Genomic DNA, 19,071 nt, shown 5'->3' with positions numbered 1-19,071 from the left:
GGATGGAGGTTAAAACTTGTAGACAGGGTTTTTACGGTCATTTAAAAACCTGGAAAAGTCGTGGAAACTCAAAAAGCTAATTCCAGGCCCTGGAAAAGTTATGGAAAACAATATTTTTCCCAAAGTTTTGGAAAAGTCATGGAAATGTAACTAAATTTGCATCAAATATAATTTATATTTTAGCTAATCGCCGAAATAGTAATACTATAATGATGATAAATACTGTATCGTATAGTAATGAAACTTAAAATGGCATTTAACTGTCGAGGTATTTTGCTGGTGAGAGATTTGAGTTGCTTTAGCCTGCAGAAGGGTTGGGCCTTTTTTTTTTTTTACAATTCTATTGACATTTTTTTCATTTTAATCTGGAAATAATATATATTTTGATAATGTATCATTAAACTCATTGTTAGATGGCAGAAAATGCAGTTTCAACCTTTTTAGATATGGAAATGTCATGCTTTTCTTATATATCAACTAATAAACTGACAAAACAAGACATTTAGGGGTCTGGACTTGGACTATTTGTACTATTTTATCAACATGTTTTTGTTCACTAAAACTTTTTTTGAGTAAGTGTACTAAAGCTTTAACCATAAGCTGATTGAAAGAAAAATAATCGTCATCTATTTTGATAATTTATTATAATTAAACTCATTTTTAATGCAAAACTTTTGCTGAAATTATGTTTTAATCCATTCGAATACGGAGATTAAAATTGATCATATTCAAGAAATAAACAGCAGATGAATTGAACATGGAAATAATTGTATTTTGTAACTCAATGAGGTAGTTTCTATGTTTAACAATCCTAGCGTGAACCTCCCCGCCTCTGTTCCTCTTTCAGGGCTTCCACTATAGAGCACATGTGCACACTAAGCACTGCATGTTGCACTGATGAATATGACAAAGACCTTTCGTTCAGTGAAGGCCTAAAGGCTTTTCATCGGCAGAAAAATAATTCAGCGTGTCCATCTGTCGGCCTCTCACTACCATCCACAAACCAATCCTATTTAAACCCATGTCACTCTACAGTAAGCTACTGCATACAGTATGAAATAAGTGACCTCTGATGCAGTGATTTCTAATAGACTTCTATACTTCAACACATATGGTAATATCGTAATTTGTATTCCATTAAATTGATGTAATACTTAGAAATATATAATAATAATTAGCAAAATCAGACAATGCTTTTTTTTTTTTTTCTAAAAATGATTGTCTTTAAGCATGAAGTAATTTTATAGAGGAAAATAGGACTTTGAGTGTGGAAATAGTCCTTTCTGTATAAATAAACCACTTTCACTTCCTAAATATACGTTATATAAATATAATTTGAAATCTAAGAAAACGTTGATTCTAATTTAAAAACTATTTTAACTCAATACAGGACTTTAATTTATAACAGATTAATTCAACACTGACTGAATTGAGGATATCCTTTACTGAAATATCGCGATATCTAGCATGATACACAACAGGATTCACCTTGCAAACTCGAGTATGATTCAAGATGACTAATAGTAGATCAATGGATAATTAATGAATGGTAAACATGTATAAAGGAAGGAGGATTTTGCTGTGACGTTTTTCATAAATGACTGAGCCCTGACATCCCCAGAATGACATCATCGCGTAGTGACCGCGAGCGGTGTTAAGTAACGGGAGGGGGAGACAGAGCAACGGCTGCTGGAGCTTCTCAGGGACTATCAACAGGGAGAGCAACAGACCACAGAGCTCAGAGCTGGGGGTATGAGATCCGCCAGAATCCGCTCCCATCCTCCTTTACTCGGGCTTCTGTCCCACTGACAACCATCGGATCAGAACATCCACCGAACCAGCTCTCGGACGAACCCAATATCGGGTGAGTTGCGGGTCGGGGAACCGGAGATATTCAGGGGTGAAAAGCGGCCCGATTCGCCCGAATCAGAGGCTCGTCTTCACGGCTTTACAGAAGAGGGGGGGAGGGGGATAGTAGTGGGGATGGCTATTATCTTAGTTGTCCCGTAGCACAAATGGGTGCGGTTTTTAAGTACAAATGTGACAAAGTATAACATATAAACACGATTACAGCTTGTCTTTTTATTTATATAGTAACCACCGTGACTAGCGTATCACGGTTCCGTTAACGTATTTCCACTAGCTTACTCCTAGCGGCTAACGGAACTAGCTAAATGCTATCGGTTGATGTTTTCTTATTTTACTTGTTTTTCTATTGTTTATAACTGCAGTTTGCGTCCTTCACGTTGCATTAGGTTAGTATTTTAACCAACGTTAACCTACTTAAAGTGTCTGTCTTTCTAAGGCGGTTTAAATAATGTGGCCAATATTAGTAGTTGTAAAATATTGACCACATTAAACCATAACTGAATTGCTTGACAATTTGAGCTACTTTGCACAACTGTAATTTATATACTGTCTTTATGTTTCTGCTACTGTAGTATGTGTCTATATTTCTGTGCTGTAGTGTACTGGTGTTTTATGGAACATTCTAATTTATCAATTTATAGTGTGTATTCTTTGTGACATGTGCGTATATTTGCAGTGTGTTTTAACTTAATTTGGCAAATTAAGTTGTATTGATGTATTTAGTGTCGGGTCAGTTTCACACAAGCGGATTGTTGAGTGACAGCTTCCCTGAGAGGCGTAGCAGTGCTCTGTTTTTCATGGGATTGCGAAATCCTCTGTGTTTTGCTTTCTGACTCTTGTTTTCTCCTTTAACCCTCCTGTCGTGTTAGTTTCTCTCCCCCCACTTTGGTGGTCCCTGCTTTTACATTAACACATACACATTCATCATCACCACATTTGATCAAGCACCCGTTCAAGCTGTAAACAATGTCTACAAAGACTACTGGTTTACACAAATAGCTGCAGGGAAAATACAAATAATAGACAATGAAATTAACATCTTGTTGATTGGTGGTTCTGTGCTATCTGATGAGTGAACGTAATCTAGAGTTACTCATTCATTTCCTGTGTTGGTAAAAAAAAAATCCGGGAACCCCATAGGCGTGAAAAAGTTGACTAAACTATTCAAAATGTAATGAAAGTGGTGATCAGCTGTTTTATAGGTTGAAATGCCCACTGTGGAGGATATCATAAGGCCTCGAATGTATTGTATGATTGATGAAAGTAGTAAAATGGTCAGATTTGACCAGGAAATGACAGGCGGGCTAAAAAAGACTTATTGTGTCTTAACGGTGTGAGAGATTACATTGTAGTTAAAGGCAAGTTATTTCACATTTGGGGTGGTGTATAGAGGGTTAAACCTTATTGTAGCCCCTCTTCAGGACAACCTCTAAAGACCCCCCTCTGTAACCAGAACATGATGCTCATCTGTCCACTGTCATGTAGACCCTGTCTACATTAAAGGCACATGGTGCGTTTCCAGCTGCAATGTGACTATTCCACTTGCTTCACATCACATAGGCCATCATTGAAACATTGAATAATGCATTCTTCACATTGCACAGTTTTTCCCTATGCATGTCTTGGCAAAACCACGTTCTCTCCGGCTAAGCTTTTTAGAATAATCATGAGTATTATTCCAGGCGAAACCACATGGACACAGTCTTTAATATGCAGTGTAAAACACTGTGTGGTTTAAAATTGCGTGTCACCGCTCCAGTAACAAGCAATAAATCAATAGCACTTACTCCGTAGCCTTGTGATTAATGTTGCGCCCTAAATCGGGTCCCTGGCTGCAGCACATGAGACACCCTCTTGGTGTAATGAAACCTAACCCTTTATTAACCCAAATCCATCTGCCTCTATCACATCCACCATGGCAGGATGTGCTCTCATCAGCTGGAGCTGACAAGGTCTCCGGCCTACATCTTACCATATGTTCGGTTCAGGTGAAATGTCTCATTAAACAATGTGCAATGCAATTTGTTTTGAGTTTGACTCATTTCCCAAGGTGTCAGAGATGCTGAACTGTTATCATTATCGTCCATTGAAGTCAATTTTCTTAAAATGCTGTATTGAGCCTCTCGAATATGAAGATTTCCCGCATTTTTCTGCAATGTTTGACTATAGGCCAAATGAGTAGATTTACGACTGAACTGGTGCTCATTTTTTTCTCCAACTTACAATCAAGTAAAATTACTTATTAATAAAAGAATAAAGGTGGCTCTGATCAAAGAAACTAGATAAGAGGACTGAATCAATGGCTCTTCTGCTAGCTTGAATTCGCATGTCCACGAAACTGAGCTTTCCTTAGACATTTTTTTTTCGTCCAAGTTGTCATGAGTCTTCTCTATAGGAGACGGTAAAGGAGGCATGAATCTGTTACAATGAGATCAATTTCATATGTTGCATCACATGTCTCGAGGTGATATGTGAATATGAAGCAGTGATTTGGAACAAAGGTCCACTGTTTCCATTGATTTGTTAAAATATTGTTCCCAAACTGCTGTCAACAAAATTAAACCTCTTTGATGAATAATGCTCCGCGTTGATATGTCCTCTGCAGCACTTTGCTTTCTGAAGTTCAGTGCACAGAATCGTCTGAGGGCCTTGACACAGATAGAGCCAGCCGGCGCTCATGCCTTCCCTCCCTTGGCACTGCTAGTACGGAACAGTGGAGAGAGAGCTTAGTCTTGCTTTTGCAGTGGCTGCACAATGTGGCGTGGTAGGTAGGAGAGTGTGCTAAATAAATGATGCTCCGGTATCACGTGCAGTTCAGCTCAGAAGATGCACTTCCTTTCCTCGTGTGCCAAGTCCTAGTACTCACATTTGATTCTGTTCCAAGTGGAAACCGGCAGTTTTATGTAGTCCTGATTTTGATGTATTTCTCCTTCCAGTCACTACTCTCCTTTCTGAAACACAGTAATGAGTTGGCGTTTTTCTACTTCTTCTGGTTGTCAACTGTTTTTAGAATGTGTTTTTGGTTAGAGACCGGAATTAAGCTCTGTGGTTAACAACAGAGATTTCACGTTTTATTCTACTACATCAAATACATAAGTGAATACCCCTCTGGTGAGAATGCCTGAGCTTCAATGTGTCTTTTAAAACCTGCGGTTCCTAACAAGCAACTAAATGAGACGTGCTCTCACTCCGAACATTATCCGCCTTTTTAGTAGGGCTGCTCGATTATGGCAAAAATCATAATCTCAATTATTTGGGTCAATAATTGTAATTGCGATTATTAAATGCGATTATTCATTGACTTTGAAAACATCCATTTATTGTAGAATATTTTTTTTTGACCAGTATGTTTTTAACAGTTGATTACCCTGAACTTTAAGTATAATTCAACTGAAAACCAAAAAAAAAAAAATTATATAAAAAATAATCGGTTTATTTAGATTACGTTGTTTTCGTAGTCGCAATTTTAAAATACGATTTAATTTAGCAGCCCTACTTCTTAGCTTAGCGGTGGTGACGTGAAGCCATGTGACAGTGATGCCTTTCCTTTTATAGCGTGACGTGAGCTTTCTACTTCTGGAATGCACTTCTACATTATAAAAATGGTGCCAATATGTTGAGATTATTTGGCTGAAATGAACGTGTGTTTGCAATACTCCGAAATCCCATTGCTTATTGTTGAGGGAGCCCTTGCTATGTTAACTTCCGGGTCAGCCTGCAAAAGTACGTCATCGCTGCTCAACTCTATTGTGTGTTTCTTGAGGTCAGGCAGCTGTTGGCTGATCAACAAGCTCTGCTCCGGCTACTCACTCAAGCATGTGGGCAACTCAGTGTGTCTGGGATTGACAGATGACCATGTGAGCAGCTGACCGACCCTTGAGGACAGCTTCCCTTCATTCTACCACTCTGTGTTATATTCTGTTGAACTGTACAGTAGCTCAGTGTATAATGTTTCCCGGTGAGCAGAGAGAGAGAGAGAAAATGGCGCCGCCCAGATAAGCGAGCATGGTGTCATGTGTCCTTTTTCCTGCTTATAATCATCTCCTTTTTTCTGTTGGTGACAGTGACAACTCGCAAACATGGAGCTGAGAGTGGGGAACAAGTACCGGCTCGGGCGGAAGATAGGGAGTGGCTCCTTTGGCGACATTTACCTTGGTAAGTTTGTTTTTGCACGCAGCTTTCCATGCGTCCCCTCTCTTAAGGGTCTTTCCACATTAGTTTCTGCTGCTGTACCATTACAGCCCGTCCACACACAGACATGAAAGAAATCTTGAAAAATCTTGATGCTGGGCGTGTCTAAAGCTTGGCGATTTTTTGCGACCAACAACCAATCACATGAATCTCCTGCCCCGACATACAAAGCAATAGCAATGTTAAAACGAAGTGAACTGGATATAAACTCCCCAAACAGGCGAAAACCTACCAGTTTCACCCACTGTCTCTGCCACCTCCCTCCATGCCTGGTAAATAGTTCTGGTCGTAAAGAACCGGGTGATTTGCTACCATAATTTCTCGTTTGGAATATGAGGAAATTAACTGCGGTCTGGCTCTCCCAGCTTGCACGCGGTTTGATTGGCTAGCGCTTGTACTGGCGGGATTTGCATAAACGGGATTTGATTGGCTGATGCCAGCTTCGAAAGCATTGGGAGCATCAAAAGTTGAACATTGCTCAACTTTTGATGCTCACGATGCTTGCAAGGCCATGCTCCGCTCCCCACAATGCAGTTCGGCGAAGATTAAAAATCTTCTACGTCACCCCATTCAAGTGAATGGGCGAAGCTTTGAAAGATTTTTTTCATGCCTGTGTGTGGACGGGCCGTTACTGTCCCTTCTTATTGGCACCAACACATTAATCCTTCATTTTTCCTGGTACAGTCACATTGAAACGCCTCTTTTAGCAACAATTGTACTTTTGTGTGTCCTCAGGTGCCAACATCGCCACAGGGGAGGAGGTAGCCATCAAGCTGGAATGTGTGAAGACCAAACACCCCCAGCTGCACATAGAGAGCAAGTTCTACAAGATGATGCAAGGAGGAGGTGAGATGAATGTGGCTTTGACCCACCTGGGAAACATGTTGATGCATTGCTTGTTGGAGGTAATAATACAAGCTTTATGGTGACCGTGTGTGTGTTTTGCATTCTAGTGGGTATCCCATCCATAAAGTGGTGTGGTGCAGAGGGAGACTACAACGTGATGGTGATGGAGCTGCTCGGCCCCAGTCTGGAGGACCTTTTCAACTTTTGCTCCCGGAAGTTCAGCCTGAAGACCGTTCTGCTGCTGGCCGACCAGATGGTACGACACAAGCCTTCATGTGAACTCGCAGGCACCAACATAAACACATAAACAATCCTCTTAGTAGGGAGGTCCCGATCACCTTTTTTTGCTCCCGATCCGATTCCGATCATTTGATTTTGACAATTTGCCGATACCGATTTTTCCCGATCCGATCTTTATGCAATGCATTAAAAAAAAAAAAAAAAAAAAAAAGCATTCAAGTTGTCCATTAAGGTTATTTTTTTATTTAAATTGGATATTCTATCCAACATGGATATAGCTTCTTTTTTTCACAGCAGCATTGGATCAGTTCAGTTGTGCAGCCTTGGATCAAAACAAAATAAAGCTTATCAGTACTCGTTAGCTTACTGCTACAATTAGACACTGCGCCCACTCTGTTGCCAGATTTGAGAGAAATAAGCAACCAGGTCTATGAAAACAAGCCCCAAAGAAGCAACACATACATGATGTTGTGTAATTGAAACCAAAACTAAGGCCTCAGGATGACTTTAAGACTTGAACATGGTCATTTTTGTTTTGTAACATTGAATAAGAAAAAAAGTATTTAAAAAAAAAAAAAAAAAAATCCCGATCCCCGATTTTTTTGCTTCCGATCTTTTGAAAATCACGTGATCGGCTCCGATCCCCGATCCCGTGATCGGATCGGGACATCTCTACCTCTTAGTTTAGAGTCCACTGTCTGAAACTGTTCTATTTACGAAGATAGTTACAAAAGGTTACATTTGTAACCGCCTTAGGGCATATGCAGGATCTACTGTACTTGTATTCATTGTTTTATATCTAAACATTGCATCGGATTCCCCTAAGGCTTATTGTAAGATTGTAGACGTTGTTATTTTCTTGTGCATCCAGAGAACTATTATTCTGGCCTCGTCTCAGACTGCTGGCCTAGATATTTCATTTAATTCATGGCTCTCTCTTAACACATTTCACCCTTTGTTCTAACTGCAGCCATGTTGCTGTGTCAGTCCTCGATCTGATTGTGTGTGTCCGTCCACTTATAGCCTGGGGTCATCACCTTCCCTCGTCCTGTCTTCATATATCCAGTTGTCCTCCCTTGTCCTTCTTTCATGCATTAGTTAGGTATTGATATATTGCGTCCACCTACTGCTGCTAAAACTTTATTAGAAAGCACAAGGACGGAGCTGCTTTGACAGCACGTAAAATGTGATGACATGACCTAAGGCCTGGTGTCACACCCTAATGTCTCCTCTCTGTGTACCAAAGTATTTTGTGCTGAGTCTCACACTTTTCCTCTTTCCTTGTCTCTACTTTCTTCTTTAGATCAGCCGCATCGAGTACATCCACTCGAAGAACTTCATCCACCGGGATGTTAAGCCCGATAACTTCCTAATGGGGCTCGGCAAGAAGGGTAACCTGGTGTACATCATCGACTTCGGCCTGGCCAAGAAGTACCGCGACGCCCGCACGCACCAGCACATCCCCTACAGGGAGAACAAGAACCTGACGGGCACGGCGCGCTACGCCTCCATCAACACGCACCTTGGAATCGGTAAGAGGGAACAAACCCACATTTATTTTTCGGATGCCTGCATTTTGAAGAACTGATGCTCGCCTAGTTCCCTGTTATTCACTTCTCTTATTACAGTTCCTGTTATTCACATTAGTTTATATTCTATGTACTACAAAGACATTCAAATGCATTGAAAATCAAGACTATTCCTTGTTTTCTGCACGATATATAATCCTACAAAGAATTGCCATAAAGCGTAGTATTGTACTTTTAAGACAATGTTATGCCACTGATATAATTTAATGGAATAATAAAGCAGTTCTTTTTTTTTATTCTCAAGAATACTCCGCCTTTCAATTATATTGTGAAAAAAAAGAATAAACTATCAAAAAAAACTATCAATAAATACAATTTGGTATTTATTGATATCTAAATAAACCGATTATTTTTATTATTTTTTGGTACAATTTGGTCTCTGTTAACCGCAATGCAAAATGTCTGCCAAAGGCCCAAATCTTATAATTGTAAGGAAAACCCTGCTGCCTATTTTAGGATCATGTGAACAAACACAAATGTAAGCAAAGTTGGCAATAATGAGGTGATATGTAGGGATACTCCGATCGTTATCGGCCGATACTCACTCTATGCTGAAGGGCCAGTGGATCTATGGTGGGTGGGGGTCAGCACAAAGGTCAAGAAAACCCACATTTGAAAGGGAGACAACGGATGACCAAGAAACTAGTGATCTGTGAAGAACAGGACGACAGCTGCACTACTGGTATTTAGTATACCAGCAATTGAGGGTGGACAAGTTTACTACCACTTAGGTTTCAAATAATTGTGTTAATTACTTATTGTAAAGCATTTGAACATTATTTTGTGTCACATGTTCATTATTAAGTTGATGTATAACTGTATAGTATCTTAATTATTTAAAATATAAGGTGACGAAAAATGGCAAATGTATTTTCAGTTTTGGCAACCAAAAGCTGATGCCTGGTTGCCAGCCTGGCAACCACTTTTAAAAGTTAGCGTTGAGCCCTGCTGTATTGATCGGAGTATTCAGCCCCGGTCCTGTTGCTCACGGAGACGATGCTTCATCAGGGTCACACCCCCAGCTACACTCACAGCTGTCTCCAAACACCGTGTTAAACATGATTAATCAGCACTGGCTTATGATGATATCTCTCTCTACGTGACATCCATCCCTAGCCTGGAGGCGTATTACACTCCACCACGTTACAGACTTTCCATCACAACAGTTGTCTTTGGAATCTTTATTTTTAATCCGTCGCATTTCTTTTTCCAGGTTTGAGATTCTTTGTCAGAGTTTACAAAAGGTATCTGAATATTTTTATAATCTGCAGTTCCTTTTGATTAGCCAAGGAGCTACCAATTCTACTTCCAACCACCGTCCCTCTCCTCTTGTTTTATTTTATTTAGTTTATACACACCCTATCAGATCATGCACAGGATGTGGGTTCATGAGAGAAAATAAGTCATTAATGTCCGGGACAGAAAGCAGCTCTGTTTTCCTTTTCAGACCCAAAAGTTATTGTAACATTGTTTTGCTTGTGCCCAAAATAATCTTGTCAAGTAGATTTAGTCAGGAGTTGTATTCTTAACTTTTGAAGTCGGCTGTAAGCATGCATGTATAACAGTGTAGAGGAAGTGATTCTATTTGCTTTAAACAAACAAAAGAACTGGGCTGTCAAGTGTTTGTCTGATCAACATCATAAAATCCTAAGTAAGCGACTCACACACATTTTATTTTGTTCAGTTAGCATGCCAGGGAAATCCACATTCATACATCTTTCTAGCTAAAACAGTAAGGTTTGTTTATTTATATAGTTCATTTCAGACAAAAAAGCTACTTGAGTGCTTTACCACACATCAAATGGAACGGTAACGAGACAATTCAGTTAAGAAAGTATACAGTTAAACAGTATATTTCGCAAGAGATGGAGAAGTATGATAATATCAGGTTGTTAAATGACATCCGGAAACCCAGCAGTAAACAGAAGCCTCGAGTGATTCAAAATAAATCTATAGTCATGTGGAGTAAATAAATAGATTGGCTCTGTGATGTTTACCCAACAAACCCACTGTGCACCCGAAAGTGCAGTAAATAAATAAGGTTCTGCCAAATATTTACACAGTCTTAAACATTTTTTTTTTTTACACATTTACACAGTCTTAAAAAGTATTAAAAGTTGATAAATCAATTTAGCAAAAATCAAGGCTATTAAAAAGTATTAAACGGCATTTCCAAAGGTATTACATTTTGTAGCTTGTTTCCAATAAGTATCTAAATGGTCCAAAGAGGTTGTATTCTACAGTCTGCCTGAATGTAATCATTGCGTAGGTGTGTAGTGTGATTCTGTGTAGTTTATTTATGGCATCCCGTTGGATTTGACGTCATCTGAACAGGTCATCACACGCTCACTGCTTGATAGCATGTGAAGGTCCGTTTACGCCGGTTGTTAAACAACATCGTTATGGGGAAATGGGGAAATGCAAGTTTGCGTCCAAATGGTTGGAAGATAAGGAGGAAGGACAATCCATACTGTGGGTGTTTCTCAATGTCGAGGATGCTTCCTTGGTAGGACATGTCCCTCCGAGTCAGGTCCTTCAGAAGCGAGGCAAGAATCCTTCCTAGCCTCGGAAAATGAAGAATGGTGGAACAGGCTAACAGGTGTGTGTCATATGCGAGGCCCCGCCTTAAATGGAGCGTGATTTCCGCCAAAGATTTGGAAATTGGTCCGTGTGCAAAGCATTGTGGGGATTTTAAGACCACGGAGGATACACATGTGCAGCCTCGAAATTTCCCGCAACGAAGGACGCCGGCCTCGGTAGAATTCCAAGCATCCTGGACATTGGAACAGTCCTTCGGCGGGACTCGATGACTTAGCATCCTTGAAATAGTGGCTCTGGAGCATCCTTCCTCGACATTGAGAAACACCCTGTATATAGTAAATGTGAGGTGAAGTGTGTCGCCAATGTAACCGGTTAAAACTCCAAGTGCCAATGAGTTCTTAAAATGTATGAGAAGGGTCTTAGAAAAGGTCTTACATTTAACTTCAGGATTCCTGCATATACCCTGTTACATATCGTCCTAAGAGAAGTCCTTTTTCATTCTTGACTATTTGTCTCGATTGAGTGCCACTTTAAGCTGTGACGTTTTGCAGTTCCTCCACGTCATCAGACGAAGACGGTAGTTTGTGATATAAAAACTGTCAATCGGGCCTCTTTAATGGATCCTTTGTCGTAGCACCAACTGACTCCTCTGTTTCTAACTCCTTCACCTGCCTTGTGTCCACAGAGCAGTCCAGACGTGACGACCTGGAGTCTCTGGGCTACGTCCTCATGTACTTCAACCTGGGCTCCCTCCCCTGGCAGGGCCTCAAGGCCGCCACCAAGAGACAGAAGTACGAGCGAATCAGTGAGAAAAAAATGTCCACGCCCATCGAGGTTCTCTGCAAAGGATACCCCTGTAAGTTATGATTCTGCGTTTCTGTGGCAGCGGCAGTATTGAGTTTTATTCAGCTAATTCATGTGCTGTGATGTTTTGAGTATCCTGAGTTTCTCTTCACGTCTGTTCTCTCCTGCAGCCGAGTTCTCCACATACCTGAATTTCTGCCGTTCGCTTCGTTTTGACGACAAGCCGGACTACTCTTACCTACGACAGCTCTTCAGGAATCTCTTCCACCGCCAGGGATTCTCCTACGATTACGTCTTCGACTGGAACATGCTCAAATTTGTGAGTTTCTTAGTTTTGTTTATAGTGTCCTGGACAATCCCCATTGATCAACTGTCACAAAAAACAGTAAATGGGGCAGCTTTGGCCAATATTGCTAATTTCCAGCTGTTGTCCCCGGCCAGATGATAATGGACACCTTTTTTAAATCACAATACAGCATTAGTTAAAGTGTTTAGTATGTTAATTTGGAGCTATATTTAGTTAATGGAAGCTCTTTGATGTCTCAGGGTGCCAGTCGAACAGCTGAGGACGGGGAACGGGAGCGGGAGCGGAGGGCGGTAGATGACGAGCGGGTCGCAGGAGCCCCCAGAGTGTCGGCATCGCGGGGCCTCCCAGCGGGGCCCCTCCCTGCAGCTGCCAACAGAGTGAGGAACGGGCCGGAGCAGGCCGTCTCCAACCCCGCCTCGCGGGTGCAGCAGTCCGGTGAGTTTTCTGCCGACTCGTCTCAAAGTCCTGTGGTCCGTCTGAAAATAAAATTCTGAAAACAAATTCATTAGTGTTTTCTAATGTAATGTATTTCTTCAGAATATGACTTTTACCCATTTAGAGTATATATTTAATATTATGATTAAATCCATGTTATCCCTATACTATGTTATGACACCTGTCGGCAACCCTAAATTAAACAAATATAACACTCATATTACAATGTTGCTAACCCAATATTATGGCATTTTAACACATGTATAACACCCATGCTACTATTGTTCACCCATATAAGTTATTACAACCGTATTTCACCCTTCTAACGCACATATTACCCCATCACACGTATAGTACTCCGTTATCATTCATATTACAGCGTTATTACACTTATTTTACACCCATTGTTCTCCCAAGTTAGTTATAACACTCATAATAAACAAACACCCATATTTCATTGTTATTACACCATCCAAGTATAGGCCTCAACAGACCACCTTTAATGTTTCTCATGAAGTGCACCTACTTACTGCCCCTTCCCCCCCACAGCCTGTATCCCATTTAATTAACTATACTGACACCACATTATATTTCTTGAATACCTGCGCACCTTGTGGTCAGTTCTGAACGTTCCACATCATTTCAGGGAACACGTCGCCTCGTGCCATCTCTCGTGCGGAGAGGGAGAGGAAGGTGAGCATGCGGCTGCACCGCGGAGCCCCCGCCAACGTGTCGTCCTCTGACCTCACAGCCCGCCACGACGCATCCAGAATCTCCACATCGCAGGTGAGAAAACACACACATGAGTGGGAGAAATGTGGTCGTTTATGAAAGTGCTATATTTGTTGAAGTAAAGCCAATTAACCTCCAAAAATAACATTTTAAATTACGTACAAAAAATCGAGTAAAGAACATCTCATCAAGCCGATGTTTAAAAGACTCATCTCGGGTTACGACTGAATTAATATTGCCACAGTATTTTAATGTGAACATTTATCAACAACATACATACGGACTTCAAGGAGTAATATCTTTCAGCACTTCTTCAATCCACAACTTTAAAAACATGGTGCTAAAATCACACGTAAAACATTTTGTAAGTATTAGTGCTAATAAAGAAACCTTATTGTTGTGTTGACGCTTCACTCCAGCAATTTCATTCAGATCCGCTCCTCAAGTTTAATGGACAATAACTTGGATTACATTGTTCTAAAGTGTTAACTAGACGCTGTCATGCACTAAAGATGTCTCGTGAAATCAGTTGGCTAAGCTTCCAGTGGTGTCCCAGTAACTGGCAGTTTGTGTAGGTGTTTGTGGGTTTGGTTTACATCACCAAGGGAAATGGATCCAACAACTATTCATATTTAAACTACACTGTCACCCGTCTTATTCTATTTCCTTTTGTGTTTTAAATAACAGTTGTTACATGTCATGATTTACTGTGTCTGTTGCACTGTGTCCTAATTGTTTTTGACTGTTTTAAAGCACTTAGAATCGCCTCATGTTGAAATGTTCTAAATAAATAAACGTATCTCTTCTTCCTTTGCAGGTCAGCGTGCCATTTGAGCACAAGTAGTGTTCTTTGGCTCTGCATGCACATGAAACTGACAGGTGAGCTGTTCTTTCAACTTCCAAATACATAAACGCACCACTTCCAAATGCACCGCCCTCACTAACAACTCTCCCCTTTGTCATTACAGGGCTGCAAGGTATACTCATCGCTCCCATTTCATTTTGTTCCTTTTATTTTGACCTTGTCTTCTGAAAAGAGGACTGCCAATGGACCCATGGATCTTAGGAAATGGACGTTCATTTCTTTGAAGGATCCAGGGAAGTTTGTGACAGAAGTCTTTTTGCTGAAGCGTGGACCACCACCACCACCACCATTCAGAAAGCAAACACTCCTTCACCATTTTGACTCCGTGGTTCATCATACCCTACCACTCCTCGAAGCATTTCCCTCTGTACCTTCTGTCTGACAAATGTGAAGAGCTGTTGGCGTCAAAGAAGCAAAAAGTAATCGGGGACGTGCATGTTTCTCGTCAAAGGTCATCTTAGTGATTTGATATAGGCTAAGTAACGATTGCTTTTTCAGCTCAACACCGCAAAAACGATTCTGTGTATGTCATATTTGTATCTTTCGTGAGGGTATCACAAATTGGAGCTCCTTTCTTTGCTTTGAGCGAAATGACAGCTAAAAGATGAAGAAGTGAGGAGAGGTTAGTGGAGTAAAGGAGAGGTAGCTCTGAAGAGGATCAGTAAGTGATGTTTTAGCTGTAAGGTTTCCGGTGAAGTAGCATATGGTGCTTGCTCGCCCTTCATCCACGTCGGGAAAACTCGGCCACCAAAACCTCCACAACCCCTTAATTTGCCTGTTTTTTTTGTTTTTAAATGTGAGCCGGGTAAGAGGAAGAAGGACCATAGATATTGCAAAGACACACTCCACGTCTTGAGGGAAGCGCCTCAGGAAATTCTCAGCGTATTCGACCACATAGCTGCCCGTTTTGGCTAAGAAACAGTGGCTGCAATTTTGATGATACTTCTAAATGTTACCTTTTTTAAATTCCTTTTCTTATGGAGGTCATAGGGGAGTGGGCAGGCTCCGTTAGGGATTACTAAGGGAGGGGGGTGGGACATCCAATTGTTAATTTTTAAAATGTTTACTTCACTGTAAATATTTTTTTTTAATTTTGATGTAAAGCCAAACTGTGGTTATCTGTTTTTAAAGTAGAACAATGCATACTAATGACATCCATTGGGGCTGGGGGCAGAATTTTAGATATTTAAAGTACTAACCTGGGGGAGGGGCTTGTGTTGCTATGCCAGCTGGGTCATTTAATATTGTGTGTGTGTGTGTGAGACTGAGTGAATCCCTGCTAAGAATACCATTTCCATTTTGTATGCAGATTTTAATCCCACTTCTCTGCTATTTATGTTAAACTATTTTTTATATGTCTGTCCTCTTATTCCTGTGTCATTTCATCTGCCTGTAACTTATTAGAAATAGTGTTCGTTTGCCTGTCCTTTCTGTTTTTCCATGCTTCAACAGTTGTCCTCGTATAATACTTTCAATATTCCTTCCTGCAAAAAGTACATACTAATAGTTTTGATGTCACCTCTTGGATTTGAACCTCCAGCAACCTTAATGATGTCATTCAAAAGAAAACATAACTGATGCAATTGCAGGGATGTGTAAATAGCAGTGTGTGTACTGTGTGTGTAATTACCTTTGTACAGGCCACGTGACCCAGTGGCATCGTGACTGTCGGGTTGGGATTGGTCTAGGAGAGGAAGAGGCCAGGGGATTTCACTTTATGTATTGTGTACTGATATCTTGTACAGTTCTTTAACACACTTTATTTACAACAGTATTTGTGTATATTTTATGAAGTAATAAAAATGAATAACGTTGCTCACAACTTTTTGCTGACCTTTTATTATCGTCACATCTTTTGCCTACTACTAAGTAACGATGAGTGTGTGTTTGGACATAACGTGGTGGAAAGTAACTTATTACATTTACTCAAGAACCAAGTTCACATTTGAGGTAATTCTACTTTAACCTAGTGTTTTCATTGTATACTACTGTATACATCTACTCTACTACATTTTGGAAGCAAATGTTGTACTTTTTACTCTACTACCTTTTTGTTTTTTACAGATCCAATTATTAGTTACTTTATTAATTCAGATCCTGACACACAATACTTGGGACACATTTTTAAAATGGGATTATTTGGTATAGATTAAACCATCCAACATTATATTTTCGTAATTAAAACCACAAGTTTCTTAACAGAAACATAGTTGGCAGTCATTTTTCTAAGAGGTTTTTGTTCCAAAATATTTCACACTTCCAGCTTCTTGTATGTGAAGATTTGCTGCTTTTGCTTTGACATATTTTTATTTTTTTATTTTTTTAAATTAGTACTTTTACTCCTAGTACTTTAAGTACATTTTCATAATAATCCTTAAATACTTTTACTGGGATACCATTCTCGATGCAGTACTTTTACTGGAAATGTATTTTCACAGTGTGGTATTGGTACTTTTACTCAAGTACTCAGAATATTAATGCTTTGTCCACCCCTCTATGCAGTGCAGTCTACCTTAGTTTAACAGATCCATGAAAAATAAACATGACTGCGCATGCGCAAACTAGTTGTGTTGCAACTGCTGTTAATGCACTGAACTGCAGATGGTGATGTGGATGAAATAACGGTGTCCAGTTCATCAGCTTTGGATGGGGAAATGGTGAGAAGAAAACAGTTTTTCATTTTGATATTGTAATACAATGCGACTCTTTTCAAAACATGTTATGCTTATTTGCTTTGTTTTGACTTGACGGGGAGATGCAACAGTAAGCTAGGCGAATAAAGCTAACAGTAGCTAACGGCTAGCAGTGCTTGGCGTAGTTGATGCTCAGCTGTTAATACTTGCCATTTCTTATCAAATAAGAGGCTCATTTCATGGGTTCCTACATTAATGTATTGTTTAATTTAGATTCCCACGTTGGCTTGAATTTTACAGCGTTAAAAAATAACTTTTTCTACTCCAAAAGGTTTGTAATCGACTTGAGAGGATGAGCTAAATTGATGCTGTGATTTCAACGCAGATCCAAACAACTGCAGAGGAGGTGAGTGATCAGTGAGCCATTATCACCCAACAACAGCTACATTTCCCCCTGTTTAGCATGTTTTATTAGCTCACTGTTTACATATAACGATCGACATCGGCTGTGGTGATGTAAATATTGCTCCTAAAGGATTTTCATTAAGTATGATGTCATCTTGTATGCAGCACGATTTTCTGTACTGATCTGCAGCCTGCACACTGAACAACCTGCTTCCTGGTTCTTTGAGGGATTTGTTCTAGCTGCACTTTGTAATCCGTTGTGGTCACTGTTAATGATCTTGTGGTTATCAGAGCCACTGTATGATTCATGCCTTGGGGCATATGACTGCCTGCCACGATGACTGCTGGTTCGATTCAGGTCAAAGTACAATGCATGTTTTGAAACCGACCCATGGGTGCAGTCAGCAGGATTGATGAGGTGCCTCTCTCTCTTGTCTTTGGCCCACTGGGAAGCATTGAGCTTTGTTGTCGCTGTATGTTGTCGCTGGTGGTGCTTTTGTACAGCAAACACAGATATGATGACCTATATTCATTTGAACAGATTTGATCTTCTAGACAACATGTTTGGACTGATCTACATGCATCCACGTGTGGTCGATATCCAACCACATGTCTTATCCGTCAGATAATATGATCAAAAGATACCAGGATAAATGGTAAGACCTCCCCCCCGGTATAACAACAATGAGCTCAACACAGTAATATAGGAACAATAATAGTTCCTTTACATATGTTTTGGACACGTCAATATAATGATTATAACATTAGAAATCCATTATTATTATAAGTTATCAAACTGTAACTGTCAACATAAAAAATCCTCATGCTACAAGCTTGACTAAGTTATAAAAAATATGGCTGTAAAAAATTAGATAACATTTTAAACGATGAAGATGGATATTTTGCCCAGTTCCTAATCAATACATTGAAGAAAGAAAAGTGAAACAGAGATAACTCATAATGGGTTTTTTTTGTATTTCCTCCTCAAAACTGTTTATGTTGTCAGAAAATTAATTTTAATAGCTGCCCACTCTTATTCGATTAGTTGACAAATTGGTCAGTTATTTTAATAGTTTTGTCATTATGGATGACTTCTTTCCAAGGAATGAATTAGTAAAGTGGTGCTTTTTTATGATTCTTTGTGAGCAAGACATATTTTGAAGATTAAATTAACTATATCCTAAGAAAAGAAAAAAAAATATCTTAATCATTTAGTTATTGGGAGAAGGGGTGGGATTAAAGAAGTGTAAACTTCTTCCCAGCCCTTTTCGGATGTGTAATTAAGTAGATAATTTGTTTATATATAATTTAGAATCAGATATATTTTTGTATATTAATTTGACACTGCTTCATTTTGTATTGTATAATAATTCTCATGTTAAATTTCATTATTATTATTATTTTTTTTTTGTATTATTGTTTTACGTATTCGAAATATATCTAATCAAATAAAAAATAAAAATATATATTGTTGACGAAGAATTTCTGTTGTCTAAAACCGCCCTAGCAGCGTTTTTCTGCCGTGTGACACACCGATGTGTTTCATGTTACTGCACTGCCACACGCTGATTGAGGCCCTGGCAAACAGCGTGAGTCATCGATAACCATATCGAG

General features: G+C 39.7%; 2 protein-coding genes across 3 annotated transcripts in view; both read left to right on the top strand.

Moving 5' to 3' along the window:
* The first annotated feature begins 1,586 nt into the window (after positions 1 to 1,586).
* LOC307016335 (casein kinase I-like) lies at positions 1,587 to 16,241 on the top strand. The gene is made up of 11 exons (XM_079645387.1): positions 1,587 to 1,864; positions 5,934 to 6,024; positions 6,796 to 6,906; positions 7,014 to 7,162; positions 8,450 to 8,678; positions 11,962 to 12,132; positions 12,251 to 12,399; positions 12,627 to 12,822; positions 13,469 to 13,608; positions 14,372 to 14,433; positions 14,523 to 16,241. The coding sequence occupies exons 2-10, from the start codon at positions 5,949 to 5,951 to the stop codon at positions 14,396 to 14,398; spliced, it is 1,248 nt and encodes a 415-aa protein (XP_079501513.1). The 5' UTR covers positions 1,587 to 1,864; positions 5,934 to 5,948; the 3' UTR covers positions 14,399 to 14,433; positions 14,523 to 16,241.
* Positions 16,242 to 16,958: 717 nt separating this feature from the next.
* The window catches only part of LOC307016554 (transmembrane protein 184B-like), a 19,747-nt gene continuing 17,634 nt past the window's right edge, over positions 16,959 to 19,071 (top strand). For both annotated transcript variants that reach the window (XM_079645680.1, XM_079645679.1), the window contains exons 1-2: positions 16,959 to 17,076; positions 17,384 to 17,458. The gene's annotated coding sequence lies outside the window, so the exon portion shown is untranslated. The remainder of the gene's footprint in view (positions 17,077 to 17,383; positions 17,459 to 19,071) is intronic.

This window comes from Notothenia rossii (assembly GCF_949606895.1).
Source record: "Notothenia rossii genome assembly, chromosome: 8".
Taxonomy (NCBI): domain Eukaryota; kingdom Metazoa; phylum Chordata; class Actinopteri; order Perciformes; family Nototheniidae; genus Notothenia; species Notothenia rossii.
The sequence above is the reverse complement of the archived record's forward strand: the minus strand, read 5'-3'. Positions and strand labels throughout refer to the sequence as shown.